Here is a 17,459-nt window from a genome sequence, read left to right on the forward strand (position 1 = left end):
TGCGCAACCTTTGCAACAATTTTTAACGAATGCTACATATACCATCAAGGTGACCGGAGGATAGCCATAAATACGGTATCCATGCGGACGTTAATCATACGTGCGAATGCCATAATGTACGTTTGTATGTGCTGTTGACGCAGCATTTTGTTTGGCCCTTTAGACACACGTCATTCAAGCTTTTGACTGTTCGTTGTGTAGTTTTGGGTCATCATGTTAAACAATTGAAAGTCGGATATAAGAATTATTACAAACGTACATTATGGCTTTCGTCCAGTATGGCTATTGTACATTGTGGGTTTTTCAAACGGGGATAACTTAAGTTATTAAGAATTCTGCAACATAAGACTTTTTTAGATGAAACCAATTGTATTCGACGGGATTCTAATTCTATACTTTTTCTGAAATATTTCGAGATTTACAATAGTCAGAAACGTTTAAAGTCAATGCTTCGACTAAAACAGCTGACTGTTATGTTTGAATGTCCGCCATTTTGTAATGCGTTCAAATTTTATAAAAAGGAGGGGTCAAAGACAAGATGATTTAATATACTTTCATGCCGTTTTGGAATTTTTCATTTCGGATAAACCCCCCAGCGCCAATCCATGGTACCGCAAGTCATGTTTTTTGAATGATCATGTTCAAGGAGCCATAGAGGAGAGAGGAAGAGGTTCACATATGAAAACAAAATTGTAAATATTAGTATAAAATGTAATGTTTAGAATGCAACAAACCCGAATCGATTCGCTTTTTGCGTTATCGAGAAAAATATTTGAAATAATGCAAAAAACATATGGTGTAAAAGGTACTATGCCCCCTTAAAAGCAGGATATTTTATTGACTGTAAGTAATTAGCAATGTATAGCAACCTCACAGTTTCGTGTTTTCAATCACATATAAAAAACTAAGTAAAAGAAATAAAATGTGTGGTATTTTATAGGCTTCTATGACAGACGGTGATACATATATATGTCCTATTATTTTAATAATATATTGGTTATGCGGATAAATTTTGACAAATTTCTTTCATCTGTATACAGGGTGTTAGGCAGTTTAGTGCAGATATTTCAGGGGGTGAAAGAGGTCCATATTAGACGAAAAAATCCTTCTATGCATATGGTCAAATCTCAATTGTTACAGAGTTATTGGACATTTTTTTAACTCTGGAACAAAAACTATGCTAGCTAGCTCAACTCGGTTACTTTCATTTGAAAGCTGAGAAAATTTTGTGTCGAAAATCCTACTTTACGAAATCTAGTAACTTTTTAGGGGCAAAAAGCTTTGAAATAAGTGTTTCTTAAAACATTTTTATCGAATTTCTCCTAAAAATGTATGATAATACTGATTGCCTTTATTCACCAATTTAAAGCTCAGGTACCGCTTTTCAATTCGTTCTTTGACGTAATACACCTATCTCTTTTAGTTTCGTTGTAATTTCATTTTCAATGTATCGTATTAGGTTCAACAATTAATATCTGAAAACTGCAAGAATTCATACATCACGCATAGCACACTAGATTACCGCGTGCGATGAACACAATTTGACACGTATGAAAAACAACATGATTTTTTTCATAAATTGAGGGTTCGCCTCCACTGTTGCTTACATAATCTTGCAAAACTCATGCCGGTTAGGTTTACTCGCTGGAAGCAGCACTTGAACCTGTGCTGTGGAAAGGATGCATTTTTACCCGATTCAGCACGTTCCAAACCTCCATGGTGACAAGGAACTGTGCCGCAATTTGGCTTGTGCTTGTCTTGCAATCATTTTCCACGATCCGCAAAGTTTTATGGTCAATCGCTGACGACACTTGTTGATGAGGCTGAGGCTTTCCTCGAAGCCTCGTTGAAAACAACGCCCCTTCTCGGAAGCGACGCACGGTGCGTTGTCATGGATTAAAATCATTGTGCAATAAAACGAACACTTCTGGATTTGTATTCACTAATGCAAGTATTACGTAGCCGACGATCAGAAAATCTACAACCATACTCCTGCTGGGCTGTCGTTGCTACACAATTAGCAAAGCCATAATGAAGGTGAATGTCCGCGAGTTCTTCCGGAGAATACATTTTAATACTCCACCCGTTTTCAGAAACGTCCCAGAGAGACCCGAGAAGTCCGTTTCGAAACTGTTTTCCATATGCGTCAAGTCGTGTCCGTTGCACGCGTCGATCTAGTGTGCTATGCGTGATGAATGAGTTTGAGCAGATTTCCGATACCCAATGCAACACCCAAAAAACCACACGTTTAAAATTAAATTGCAACGAAACTAAAAGAGATAGAAATTTTACGTAAAAGAACGAATGTCGGAACGGTACTAGAGCTTTAAATTGGTGACTAGCTTTTATCAGTTTTATCACACACTTTTAGGAGAAATTCGTTAAAAATGCCTTGAGAAGCACTTATTACTTTAGCACTTATTAGCACACGAGGAGGAACATATGAAAAAAAGGCTTTGTTTCTCTTGCGTTATTGGGATTGGAACAGGTGCGTAATTAGCTATGTGACAGAAGGGGGAGCTGACTGAGAAGGAGCAAACAGGGGGGGATGAGGAGCGTCAGTATGATGTCAGTATGACAGTCAGTGTGGAAGGTTCAAATGGGTAAAGGGGTGCGTTTCTCTTGCATTTGGAATGATAGCAGTTGTACAAGTGGCTGAACGACAAGAGGAGATTTCTGAAAGGAAGGAAAAGGGTGGCCATTGACAAGGGCAGCTTCAAAAACGTAAAAAAGGCTTTGTGTCAATTTGGGGGACAGCAGGAGGGGGAGCTGACATAGAGTAGATATTTAAATTTAGAAAAGTGTTTTGATTCTTGCATTCTAAGAATTTGCGTATCAAGCACTGTGACAATGAAGTTATCACTCAAATAAGAAAACCGCTGCATCAGACACATAGAAGGGCATAGAAAACTCAGCACAAAAATGTTTTTCGATTCTTTTGTGGTAATACTGATAAAGTAAATTATGTTAGTGATATCACAATGGCTTAGTTAGTAATTATATTTTTTTTCTGAAAATCCTTTGCAATAGAAATTGCTTTTCCCTTCTTCTTGAACATTCAGATTAGTAAGAATTAAAAAGTGTTCTATTGCTGTTTCCACAGCTGTTTCTTTTTCGTTATGATGGGAACGTAGACGAAGCCATCCGGCACCTACATGTAAACTGATAGGGTTTCAATCTTTTACAATCTCCCCGAAATCGTTAAATGATAAATATTTAAGAAGCATGCTAGCTTGATGCTAATCAACAATCGGCAACAATCCGCCGAATGTGAGCAGAAGAATAGTTCTGCCGTAGATCATGTTGATGAAATGCGAGAAGATGTCTTCAGTTGCCTGTTTATTGCCGTCGGAAGCCGTAAAATTTGGCTTTATGACCGGCAATAGGAAGTTTTTGCGTTTATTCCGGAACGAATTGTTTATCGCTAGCTGTGCTAAGGCCGGTGCAATTAATGAAGTCTATTGTCTGTGGGATGTATTTTTAGTGCTTGGCTGTGTCTATAAATACATAACGAGTAGCCAAAAATTGTCCATTGTGTACCATCAAATTTCTGGATAAGTTTGTCATTAAACTTTAGAAGCAACTATCTAATTACTGTTTCCATGAAATTTTGATTTTAGTTTTGAATAGACGGGTAAAATAATGACAAGAAAGTGGGCAATTGGCGTTCTGTTGTAAATTCTGACCATAACGCATTGCATACGTACTAAATCAGACTAACAAACAGGGTTATACCTGTTGTGCCAGATGATAAAAATTCAATCTGCAAACTTAGACTTTGAAACGACTGTGAGGAAATTCTAATAATAACCTGGTGCCTACGTAACATAAATCATGCATGGTTAGAGCAGGTTTCCACCGCGTAATTTTCTCGTTGATATAAAAACGTAAACGACTAACGTTGTTCAAGCTTTTTCATAATCGCAGAAAGAGATATACACTTCTCAAAGCAACTCGAGACTTATACATGAACAAAACGGCCGATAACCACGCACCACGGTTGAATACGTTCTAGTCATACATAAAAAGATAACGATAGGGCATAGAGTGAAACTACTTCACCAGCCGGCAGCCGGTATGATTGCTCCCGGTCGGTCCAGCTACTGAATACGGCCCGGCCAAGAATCAGACATCGAGAAACTTGGAAGATCGTTGGAATGTACATGAACGTATCGAAATTACCAAAACGGCCTTGTACACCGGAAGCCAATGTCATCTCGTCCATCATTTTGGTTCGCCTTCTATTGCCGTTCTCAGCGGAGAAGCCGGGCCCACCGTTCGTTCGTTCGTTGGGTGTGAAGAACGTCTATTCACTATTGCAGCCGATGTAGAGTGAGCAATCGTATATTTTTTAATGTATGATGCTTTGCAAACGAGGTATTTTTCTCGTAATGAAAGAAAAAACAATTACGTGGTACAGGATTTAAAAAGAAAAGGAAGTAGGAATGTGTTTTTGAAGGGCTTTCAAATACTTATAACTTATAGTTTTTAACTATAACTCTTATTATATTCCAAATTTTACGAATGATAAAAATTTGAAATAGTCACAATTTATTACTTATTTATTGCTAAATTATTGTTAAGCATTTTTTATTAAAAAGAATTTCTTTCGATATTTTAACAAAGGTGTTTATATATATTCTAAATGGGTCTATACTGTACCGATTTAGGGTAATGTAATATTTTGGGATTTTATGAGATTGCTTTAGAATATGAATAATTGCATTGCAAATTGCATTCTATTGTAAAATCTGTCGGAATAACAGAATCATAAAGAATTAGAAACAATTATTTCAATGCTAAAATATGCTAAAAAATAACCATAAAATTAAGACAAATGCAAACGTTATATAAATTATACATAATAGATAATGATAACCATATGATAGCAATCAATTATCCTTTTTCGTGTCAAGTGTGATTTAGAACATATCACAAAAAAAACCTTTTTTTCTCAATGAAAATTGAATAAGAGGATATTATTCAAGCTTCCTAAAATTTACTTTTCTGCTTTTAACAAGAAGATTGCCCTTATTCATCAAACTGTCTATGAGCTTAGTAGCAAAGAAGGGATTTCAAATTATTAATTTTTATTGTAACATCTTTCGTCTGGCACATCAATACACTTCGGCGTAGCCTGATGTTGCTTCTTTCGGCTGATAAGTATCCCCGGGGATGACCATCATCTTCCATCCATACCATTATGTTGCTGATGGTTTAGATTAGCAGATCAAAGCCGTTTTCTTCTATTAGCACATCCTGGTAGTAGAAGTGATGCCAGCTCGAGTCAAGTGGTATTGAATGAGTTATTTATTTAACCTTTGTTTCTAAAATTATTTTATTTTGTCGACTCATTTTATCCTTGTGATTTCTTAGATTTGTACAGCACTGGTTCTAATCTCTCAATTTGCGAGCAAAAGAGACGCAAAAAATAAATACCGCAGCCCAGTATAATTCCCAAGCGGAAGCTTTACAGCTGAAGCAAATTGAAAGAGAATTGTATATTACCTACGCAGACCCGGACCCAGACAGCCGACGGTATCATAAAGCTACTGAATCCACTTGGATGGAAAGAAGGCGCGACGGTAGTGGAAAGAAAGTCGAACTCAAAAATGCAAATCATCCATGCTTTTCCGACGAGCTACAAAACGGCCGTGATTGAAGAGGGAAAAGATCGAACTGCTCGCAATTAACCGATTCGTCACTATCGATAGGAGGAGATTTGCTGGGTGTATCAGCGAGGCTATATTTGGGGCATTATCAATGTGAAAACCATTCCCCGAAATTGAGCTGCCTGGCTAGATCTAGTTTATCATATCGTTTTCGGTAATATTTTTATGTAAAAGCATGCATAGACTGGTTTACAAAAAAAGCTACTGTGGACATATAGCGAATTTGAGAAAAATACAATCAAAAGACAATTTGTTGTATACGTTATCTGGAAACTGGACATTTACATTTTAGACGTTATTTTGGTCAGCATGTTCTCCACTGTAATGACATCGTGTTCGAGTTCGGAGTAATTTTCATAATTAGCATTGTAATGCGATGTATCGCTATTCTTATCCCATAACATGCAGTATCGGACATAAAAATGCACCAAGCCGTGTGCATATTTCAGTTTCTATATTTTAAATTGCCTGTTGTTAACATGTCTTTCTTCGAAATAAGTTATTACTTTGAAAATAGGATTAATAACTTTCAGTGTGCATCTAAAACCGAAGTCAGTTGTTAAAATAAAGGTGGATAGAAAAATTGCTACAAGGTATTCAGAGTTTATTTTTCTATCCTAATCCATTCATAAAGTTGCCTCTGTCTGATCAAGAAATGATTGAGTTTGGATGCTTGCATAGCCATCGTAAAAGCTAAACAATCCGGAAAACGAAATCGCCAGGTCGCTGACCAGTTTGTTGTTAGTCACACGCCAGTAGGAAGACTTTATAAATAGTGTTTGCACTCCAACTCGGCGAAGAGAAAACCGCGAAGCGGACGTGCACAAAAATCAACGACGGAAAAAGAGGACAGAGCGATGATCCGGGTCGTCAAAAATGACCTATATACAGGAGACTGCAACAGACTCGTTGCTCGATATGCTGAGTTCCTGAGCTGTTCAAGACGTCTTTGCGAAGTTTTTTCCCATCTACCTGGAAAGAATACATTAATATCTATCTATCAAGAACGAGAAGGCTCGTTTTAGTTTTGTCGGACGATTCTAACATTAGCCAGAGTCCGATTGAGAAAATGTTCAGTAGTCTGACGAAAACAAATTCAGTTTGTTTTCATCATATGGCTTCAGGTTCAGATACGTCCAAAGAAGATGGAAAGAAGAAAAACAAAAATTGAAAAATTTATGTTGTAAAAACTGATACACTTTAAGTTACACACTTAACTACGTATTATATCACAAGTATCGAATTTTATAAGGGCCTTCTTCCGTCTGTAAGGAAAACCAGACAAAAGCACCTGATGAACAGTCTCTTATCCGGGGCAGGATTCGTTGTGGGCCCGAAAAGAAGGGTTCAAAATTGGTGTTAAAATATCAATATTCAATGGCGTGCTCAGGCTGGAGCACACTAGGGCACGTGCCCCACCTTCTCTAAAAAATTAACTGTAAAATAAAACAATCCCTCAAGATGTAATCGAGAAATCCCGAGTTGTCAATTAAATAGCGCGGAATTTTGCGAAAAAGTGGGTCCAATCTCAAGGTTAATTCTAATTTTAATTTCAAATTCAAGTTTAAGTCCAGTTTAAACTCCAATTTGATGTAAAACTTTAAGTTTAATTTACACTCCATTTGCCTTTTACGCGAAGGATACGTCCACGTAAAAACCTGTGTCAAACCCGAAAGTCATACGAAAAAACCGCGTAAATTGCAGAACTTACGTTAAAAAACGACGTAATTTCCGATTCGCGTAAAAATGTATGTATAAAAAATTTTTACACATTTTTTATACATACATTTTTACGCGAATCGGAAATTGTGAGTGGCTTCAGTGTATTTCAACTTCAAATTTCATCCAAACACCAGTGCAATTTCAAGTTCAATTTTTAATTCAATTGGTAGGAAGTAAAGCCGAATAATATATATCGAGTGCGCGACGTTAGGCATACATACTTTTGGGGTACGGACTTTATGCATAATTAACGTTAGGCATAATGGATGATAGGCAAAATGGACGGCATAACGATCTTTTGGTATAATTAGTATATTTCGAGTTCAGTTTGAAATCCAATTTTCATAATGAAATTTATTGTAAAAAAGTCTTCTAAGAAAGATCCCCCATCTTACGACTAAAGCCTGGCTAAAAGTAAATTTGGACGCCCTTCGTGCGTCACCCCGGCACGTCCCTTGTGGTAGAAAGTGGAATCATTTTGACAAAACTGTGTTTATATGTTTATGAAGAACAACTGGTGCATGTTTCGTCAAAATATTCCAGCACGTTGCGGAGCAGTACAGAATAGAACTCGAACGACGTAAAAAAATCGTGGACATACACCTGGAAAATTCAAAGTGGTCTGGGACAAAATTGGCGAAGGTGATAAAAATGCCACAATCAACAGGGTTTAATGTTGTAAAAGGTTATAACGAGAACCTAGGTGTGGAAAGGCGGCAAAGAACTTTTAAGAAAACTTGAACTAGGGACCGAAAGCTGAGAGGAACGATATTGAGGTGCGTTAAGTCCAATCCTGGCATCTCCATCCGGGAAATTCAACGGATGTATTGTAAATTTTATGGACGACGAAACCTATGTGAAAATGGATTTCAACCAACTTTTCAATAAAAAAAATTATATTACAACTGGGGATTATTATTGTGTCAGGCAAGTATAAGTTCGTGTTTGCTGATAAAATCGCAAAGAAGGCTATGATCTGGCAAGAAATATGTAGCTCTGGACTGAAGACTGAGCCTTTCATCACTTCCTCAACAATGACATCTTGGTTATACGTGGAAGAATGCTTGAAGAAACGAATTTTGCCATTCATTCGTAAACATAAGGATAACGTTATATTTTGGCCTGATTTAGCTAGCTATAACTACTCGAAAGTGGTGCTAGAGTGGTATGCAGCTGCTAATGATGTCGATTGCGTGCCAAAAGAGATGAATCCTCCAAATTGTCCGGATCTTCGACCCATTGAAAAATTTTGGACAATTGTCAAACAACGATTTCTGTGAAGCGGGGGATAGTCAGCAGTGCTAAATAAATGCATTCAAAGTGGAAGAAACAAAGTGGAAGAAACATTCTGAGTCAGTCAAATCTTCAACTGTACATAGGGTATGATGAGTTGTATTGGGAAAAAAGTTCGAGATTTTATCCAACCCGGTAACAATGTGACAGCTCCCATACTAATCAAACGTACCTAAAACTGCTGGTTCATGGTTCACGACAGATGTTTGAAAGCGGGGTAAATATCGAAGAAAGAGTTTATTATCATTTGTTTTGGCAAAAAATCCCTTGTACATAAGATCTGAATTGGTTTATTATTTCAATAGAGTATTTTACGAACTGACAATATTATGTCAAGTACCAAAACGTTTCCGTGGTAATGACAATAGCAGCATAACTGGTTCTTCTGTCCTAATAACATGCTCTATTTGGTTCTGTCATGTAACAGAGTGTTTTTTGTACAACTGCAACGATCTCTATTGCTTGGATTTACTCTTGAATTTTGCTTAACTTGTTCTGTTAACGACAAAATCGATCCAGCAATCATGAAAGAGCATTTCATTTTGAATTGCGCAGCGGATAACTTTTAATGAAACACGCAATATTTAAATACTTTAGAGCAGACAACTCGTACACAAGAGTGACAATCTTGTAATAAATACCGCTTTTTATCTTGTAAACAAATCAATCAAACAACCCACCAAGAATACAAACAGTTTTACCGAAAACATGAAATAATGCTGAAATAATCAATATGCACTTTTCAAATCGTTGTCCAGACAGCTTTTTGCGTTTACATTTAACGTAACAAAAATTAACATTTCCTTTGGAAATCGAAGGTGCGTCAATTTTGACTGGCACGTAAAAACGATCGTCGCGACATTTTTGACACTGGCGGGTGTTATGGGAAACTGTTAATAACTGTCACTTTGTTACGGGGTAGATTTTATCAGAACCAGTCAAATGAACTAATGTAAAACTGTGAAACTTGAAGCTGAATAAAAATACTGCAATCCAGTCATTTATGTGTTTTTCTGCGACACTCCGGTCCCGAGTTATAGATTGTTCTATGCGTCCAAATTTATTTTTAGCCTGGTTTTACTTGATAGTACACTTTGTACAAAGCTGAAACTAATACATGTGCCACCTAACCTATGGCTGATGGGAGCACCTCATGAAAGCCTCATCATGAATATGTCATGTCGTCCGGGGTAGGATTTATTGTGGGCCCGAAAATTGATTGCTATTAAACGAAGTATCATAAAAGGAAAACTTTTTATGTAAATGCAAACAAATTTTCTTAACAATCTAAAATAAAATATTTCATGATAAAAGTTTTCCGCAAAGCTTTTCACGCTAAAAGAAAACTCTTGAGATAATTCGGAAGAACTATGTTTCGCCTCATGGAAACCATGCACACAAAAAAGGTTTTTGTTCTGCGATTCAGGATCTATTTACTTATTATAATTGCTAAAATACGTGATGTCCGAGAAAGTCAAAAATATTTCCTTGGAGTTTGCTGGGAAGATTGAAGATCTTGAATGTTTAGTTTAGAATACCTGTGGAAAAATTTCACGAAATTCTAAGACCTTCGGCCTAAACCTGTACGATAATTTTGAAAAATGCTCTCCTAAGGGGCCATCCATATACCACGTGGACAGCTTAGAGGGGGGTGGGGGGTATGAAAATGTCCACGCTTGTCCACGGAAGGGGGGGAGGGGGTATGGAAAATGTCCACGTGGACAAGTTTTTTTTATACCAAAAACAGAAATTAGAAACAGAAATATCAAAATTAATTATACATATTAGCATTAACCATTGATCAGTGATTGTTTTTAGGCTCAAGTAAAGTTTTATCTTCGGATGAGGCATATGTTGACGTAAACACATGAACCGAGCATTACGGAAGAATTCGTCTTCAGAAAATTTATCGAACCAAATCGCGTTGGTAAAGTCGTGTGTTGTGTTGGAGTAGACGGCTAAGCAGAGGTGTTCTGGTTAGACAGGGACATTATTGACGGAGAAGAATCGTCGAGCAAGTCAAGCTGAAACGGAGTTTCTTGCAATGGATAGTAATTCGCTGCAGACAAGATCACTATGAACAGAATAATTAAGGTCCTAACACCTCACATTGCATTTTTACGCTACGTAAATTTGACAGAAAATCCATGGAAAAACTCAAATTTCTACAGCGACTCAAAATCCGTATGCATTGTGCCGGGGCCGTTAGACTGGAGCTTCGCTTCACGTAAGCATTTTTGATAAATACTGCATAAATCAAGTTGAAAACAAAATTTACACCATCATTTTTGTTTTGTTAAATTTTACATAAGAAAAAAAATGTCCACGTGGACAAACAGGGAGGGGGGTGGGGGTTGAATCAATGTCCACGCTTGTCCACGGAGGGGGACGGGGGGGTTGAAAATTGGTATTTTTTTGTCCACGTGGTATCTGGATGACCCCTAATAAAAAATAATGCAGCGGTAATAACAGAATAATTCATTTGCCGCTGCCCGTTTTCAACACTCGTGCAGAATTCAAAGTTTTGTTTCTGAAAAAGCACTAGTTTTACTTCAACATACAATTAAAGCATTTTTGGTTTCAACAATTTCAGCAGAATGTGCTTCAACTTGCACTCAATCCTTCCGATGTTGCAGAGCTTGAACCGTCCCCTTATTGCGCACAGCCTAAAAGTGCAAACCCTCCCCACAAGGACGGGCCTTGCAAATGAATCAACCGAGACAACATTGCATTGACAGGGAGATTGCAACTACTTTTAAATTCCATCTACATTCATGAATTGCACATTGTAAACGCTATACACAGGTTCATTCTGTTTTGTTTTGTTGATCAAAATCCGACATATTCTGGCCTTACGGCACATTGCGAGCTGGGATGCCAGAACAGCTTTCCTACGACTATAAGAAGGAAAGGATGTCATCTCGTTTCGAATTTTTTTGCTTGCTTGAACGATTTCATTCAGAAAGGCATATATCAATAAATATATATTTTTAGCATCTAAAGCTGCCGATAAGACATAACCTGGGCAACGCCGTACACGTCCAATTAAGCCGCATGATGTACCGAACCCCTGCAACTGAAGACGATGGAGCAGAGAGCTATTATTCCACTTTCACCGTAAACTAATAGCCTTGCAGTGCAGGGATCCATGTGCACGCCATGAGCCAGAATTTCTGTAAAGCGGTTTGGAAAAGTGGAACAGCACGACCGTTACCAGCACGTTTAGTTAAGCTTAGAGAACAGAAATCTCAGTAATGAGCGTTTTGCCATAGATAAACAGATGAAAAATTTTCCCAATATTAAACATTTTATAAATTAATCTATTTGAAGAAAAAAATCAATGAATTTATTGTTTAGTTTCAGAAACATTTCTTTGACTGAATCATTAGTTGAGAAACGATCAGGTCTGTTCGACACCATATATTATTAGAACAAAGAAATTCGAATGACGCAATGAATGAACTCGACGGGTGAAACCGCATACGGTTGCATGTTTGACAGGTTAAAACTCATGTAAATTAGATTTCGAGATTCTCGTTCACGTGAGGCAAACGTACCCGCGCGCTGCGCCGCCGGTATCGATGTTGAAGGGTGATATGTTCGTGATGACTGCGAACAAACCAACAGCTCTTAATAGCACAGCACAGACAGGTAAAAAGGTAAATAATTCAATAAGCCAGTGGCGAAGTTTTGCTCCTAATATTACCGTTGGTTCCAAATTATATACTCTACCGGCGCTACTTTTACGGTGTTAATGGCTTCTATTGAAGTGATGACTTTCGAGAGGTCTTGGAAGCTACGCAATGAAAGGCTGAAATGCCTTACAGTGTTAATCATGCCGATGCTACAAGGATCTTAAATGTATCCAAACATAATTAGGTTTCTAACAGTATCTGAAAGAACATTTTCTCGTCATGCTACTGGATTTTTTTTTATTGTACGAAATATAAACTAAAAATGGTTGAATAATGTGAGGATGCAAAACCAAAAAAATGTGCATTTGATGAAAAGTGGTAAAAAGCTTTTTAGTGTCTACCAGAATTGACCCGGGAAGTCAGACCATCGTGGATTAGTATATAGACCTTGAATCATCCCATAATCACAAGAGTGCACTAGGTGATAATATTTAAGTGTGTGAAGAAGAGGCTAAAGAAAAGCTATACATATTTGTAAGTTCATTTAGTTCGGGAAAGTTGAGGACTATGTTATTAGATAAACTTCGTATACTTACAGCTATCGTCTTCGTCCAGATATGTGTGTCCCAAACAGACGGCTCCAAAGAAACCAAGTAGCTGAAACGAATAACCACAAGTTAACGAAGTTTACTCTTTTCGAATTATGTTTCTGAGAGTTGTCCAGCCCTTTTGCATGCTGACCTCAATGAATTGATTTCGAGACCAGTCAACTAATGGTACTAATAGGTTTAGTGACATTTGTTTAGTTACAATAACAACTGTGACAACTTACCGCCAGCGCACATTGCAAGCTGGATTGAACAATTTCCACTATGTGGTAATCCAGTAAACAGCCATCCACTCGTTCGGGCCTCACCGGCCGGTACGGGTCTTCGGAGGTGATATTCATTGGATAGGTCGGCTTGCAACCATAGCCGTTCACCTCGAACCATGACACACTCCCGGTTCCTAAATTTAATAAGTCACTATCCTGAAATTAAAAAAAAGTGCACTGTTTAGTTTGCAATCTACTGAAAGGAAATATAAGAGAAACATGTATTTAATCACAACTTATAATATTTTTTGCTGGCGAATTTTCAGTTATTGGAAAAGTATGCAGAAAAGGAATGGAATTTTATTCTTTGTTTACTATTCCTTGAAAGGTGGTTTGCTGAAAATATTGAAATTTGCATAAATGAATCTGACCTTAAATCATTAACTCATTAGGAATAACGGTATGTAGGATCAATAGCATACACCATGCGGCAGCAGGTGTGGCACCAAACTTTTGCAACACGCAGTAGATCCGTTTTGCTAATTGTATTCAATTTTCCTTTAAATTTGCTCCTCTTCTCGACATTTTTAATGGATTTTACCGCAATCTCATTAAATTTCGTTGGTTTTATTTGTCACTTCAATTGTGTCTTAATTTGGCTTGAGTTTTGCTCAATTTGATTCGAGCACTGTCACAATTATTTGACAATAGACATAAATAATAAATATTAACAGTTTAACTGAGTAAAAAAATGTCTTTGTATACTACCAAATTAAGACATAAAATATTAAAAAGAAATTAATCATTTTTATTTTACATTTGGTATTTTTGCATTTAATTTCTATGATTATTATGCCGTTTGATATTATTTTGTATTTATTCGTTATATATATGCGCCATTGTTGTGATTGCTGTTATTTTTTATATTAGCTGATGCATCACTCTCATGTTATTTGTGTACTATTTTTGTATCATCAGTAAACCATTTTTGTATCCTTTTAATGTTCGTCTGTTATTCGTGTCATTTCTGTGTTGTCATTGTATTCACGTTTAGGTTTCATGTTCACAGGTTACTTGCGTTATATCAAGAAGGTGTTTCCACAGTACTCGGCCCAGAAACTCGTCGCCATTAAGCGTCTTGACACACGCAATTCGGTTTCAATTCACTTTGGGACCCTCTATTGCTAGTGCCGGTGGGGTTCTTGAAAAGAACGGAATTCATTGCACAGTTGTCCGGCTTCGTTGCGACGTGGCCAATCTACCGTAGTCGCCCAACTTTCACTAGGTCGGAATCTCTTTAAGTATAGTGCCTGTAACTTCACCTTCAAACGCCTCCGCTTCTCTCCGCTTTCCGTTTGTACTTCGTCAGCAATTGTTCACAACACCTTTCGTAAGTAAAGTTAAAGAAAAGTAGGTAAGGCTTCCGGTTTGGATACGTCATTGAATTTCCTTGCCCGTATAATTGTCGGTGGTGACCATAGATCCCAAATATATTAACTCATCAACCACTTCCAGTTTCATCGCCGTCAAGGCAAACGTTGCTTGCTCTGGAGGCTCATCCTACCATTTATTTGGTTTTCGACGCATGGATTTGTAATCTAATCCTCCTAACCTCCGTTTTCATTCTGGTGTAGATTGCCTCCGTCGTCCCAAGGTTTCTAGTAATGATGTCGAGGTCGTTTGCGGAATGTAGAACTTGACTACTTTTGCCGACTCCTTTCGACGCCCGCTCACCGGATCACACCTTCAATAGTGATGTTAAATTACATACAGGACAATTCGTCCCCTAGCCGCAACCCTCTACGCGATTTCAACCCTTTATAAGGCTGTGGCAACTACGCGTAGAATTAACACAAATTTCAGCAATAACATAATGTTTTCATACGGGAGAACTCATTAATATTCTTTTTGTTGAAAAAATAGCTGAAAAATTTGAAAAGTTGGCGGCAATATAGTTGTCACTACCCGTCAAGTGCAAAATATTGGTGGCAATATGTTTGCCGCTGCCCGTTAAACACAAAAAGATGTTCTCGAATATTCGTGCCAAGTTTTTGGATAAATCCGCATAATCTATCAGAAGAAGCCGTAAATAGAATATTACCATTACCATTGAAAAAGTTTCCAATTTATTGATTTTTCTACGAATTTAAACCAACTTTACTGTTGACGCTCAAAAATCTAGATTTGTTTTCATAAAAGTGGCTCCCAAATTGCCATTTTTACAAATTCAACGATTTAACATTAAGAATTTTGTCAAAATTTTTCAGAACCTACTGAGTGCGCAATATACTAAACGTTAGAAAAGCAAACACAATATTTTTCATTGGTGGCAATATAGTGCTCCCTACACACGCACATAGCACATCACTCGCTCCACGGTAGCTCTGATTAGCGGGGTCAATTTGTCCGAAACCGAAACCATTCACGTGCATTATCTGCCATAGCTGTTTGCGCTCGACTATATCGTATACTGCCTTGAAATACACGAAAATATGATGCAAGGGCACGTTATACTCCCAACATTTCTTGAGGATTTGTCGTGTGAAAATCTATTCGAAACCACAACTTTCATCCACTCCTCCGGTAGTTTCTTCGCCTCCCAAATCCTTGAAATTATCCAGTGAAGCGCTGTTGCTAGTGGTGTTTTACCATTTGTGTAGAGTTCTGCCGGAAGTCGGTCCTTTTCGGCAGCTCTATTAGCCTTCAGGAGTCCGATTTTTTGCTGAATCTCTTCGAGATCGGGATCCGGGTATCAGTAAACTAGGACCCGGGACGCAGTTGTTTTACCTCTTTACGACCATTGTCCTCCTTCTGGCGGTTTTTTTCAAGCGAATTGTTCTCAACTCATTCCGCACGAGTCGATACTTAGCCAAATTCTCCATCATGGCTTCTTAGATGCTTAGATAGTTTTTTTCTGTTTTTTTGTCTTCTCCATCGTTTGCTGGCATTCTCCATCAAACCAACAGACGTAGGCACTGCTAACCGAATTCTTAGATTCGCTAACAGCTAATCTTCTAATAAAAAATGTTAGCCTTGATAACCACTAAATACTCAAAATTTACCAATTCCGCTAATCATTATTATTATCGTTATTGCGAAGAAACCTTGAATATTAGAAATTCCTTCACACCATATTGACCTATGTATGGCGTAAAATAGTGTTAAGTAAATAATATTGTTAAACCAGCAGTGGTAATTGTAGCGTATTTTTGGTATATATTTAGTGTCTTGTGATGCTAAAAATCGAATATTTTTACCAGTGCCAAAATCGGAGTATTTTAGGACAGATATGTTTCTCACGCACCCAGCAATTAACAAAATTCAAGGAAAAAGTTAAATGCTCAAAATAAAATGTTAAGAACCATTCCTTGATCTGGCTTCACGCTTGTCCGCACTGACAATTATCAAAAAGCAAGCTTGTCGTGCAGATGCCATGAATTTCTATTCTTTGCCATCTAAACATATTTGCTCTTGTCTGCTGTCTCTTTCTACGGCCGCAACCATTAGGGCACGAAAATTGATTTACATTAGTCAGTTCATGATATGCCATCTGTATGCAGCGTCAAGTAGCAAGAAAACTACTGGTCTAACAAGCCAGATGTCGCATGTTCGTGTCTCGACTGGTAGAGACTGATAGAGTCAATAGAATCGTTGCACTAGCCCTACCATTGTACTGGCTGCGAAGTCTGTTGTATGAAAACAGAAGATCAAGTTTCCAAATCAGAATGTAGCACCTAGAATTTGCTTTTCTTTGTAGCAAGCAAAAAACACGATCGAGTTGTGTCAAGCTTGTGCAATAAAATTCCAAACGACGATATCTAAGTCGGGGCTTTGCTTTTCTTTTTATGTCATTTCAATAGTCTTTACATGTCAAGAAGGTAGCACTATGCAACCGTTACAAGTTTATCCTATTCTCTGTCTTGAAGCAGCAACAGCAGCCACAACTAGAACCGTGGTGTACGTAATCCTCGGCTATCACACGACAAATGTATGGGAAAATTTTAAGTTGTTATTTTCCGTTGATTTTCGACTGAGAATTTTCACTATGTAGCAATTAAAAAACAATCTTTTCAAGAAAGCTATAAAATTACTGCATTTTTTATGAATCGTATGGTCTGCGAATTATCAAAATCTAAATTGAAAGAACAATTAGCGTTCAAAATCTTTCATTCTTTCGTGACGCTGGCTTCAATCCAAATTTTGGATTGACACCCTGCGGTAAGACGTAATTCTACGTCAAAATATAGCATGCACGTTTTTCCAATTAAGTTTCCACTCTAAACTGCTCACAAATTACTATTTTTATGCGGTCATTGACCTGTT

At 37.5% G+C, this 17,459-nt stretch overlaps 1 protein-coding gene across 4 annotated transcripts in view; it reads right to left on the reverse strand.

Moving 5' to 3' along the window:
* LOC128737303 (sodium/potassium-transporting ATPase subunit beta-1-interacting protein) overlaps positions 1-17,459 on the reverse strand; it is a 93,902-nt gene that overhangs the window by 26,212 nt on the left and 50,231 nt on the right. For all 4 annotated transcript variants that reach the window (XM_053831919.1, XM_053831917.1, XM_053831915.1 and 1 more), the window contains 2 exons: positions 13,155-13,352; positions 12,919-12,979 (listed from right to left, as the gene is read on the reverse strand). In XM_053831919.1, the coding sequence (XP_053687894.1) occupies positions 12,919-12,979; positions 13,155-13,352 (259 nt within the window). The remainder of the gene's footprint in view (positions 1-12,918; positions 12,980-13,154; positions 13,353-17,459) is intronic.

Source organism: Sabethes cyaneus, chromosome 2 (genome assembly GCF_943734655.1).
Source record: "Sabethes cyaneus chromosome 2, idSabCyanKW18_F2, whole genome shotgun sequence".
Classification (NCBI taxonomy): domain Eukaryota; kingdom Metazoa; phylum Arthropoda; class Insecta; order Diptera; family Culicidae; genus Sabethes; species Sabethes cyaneus.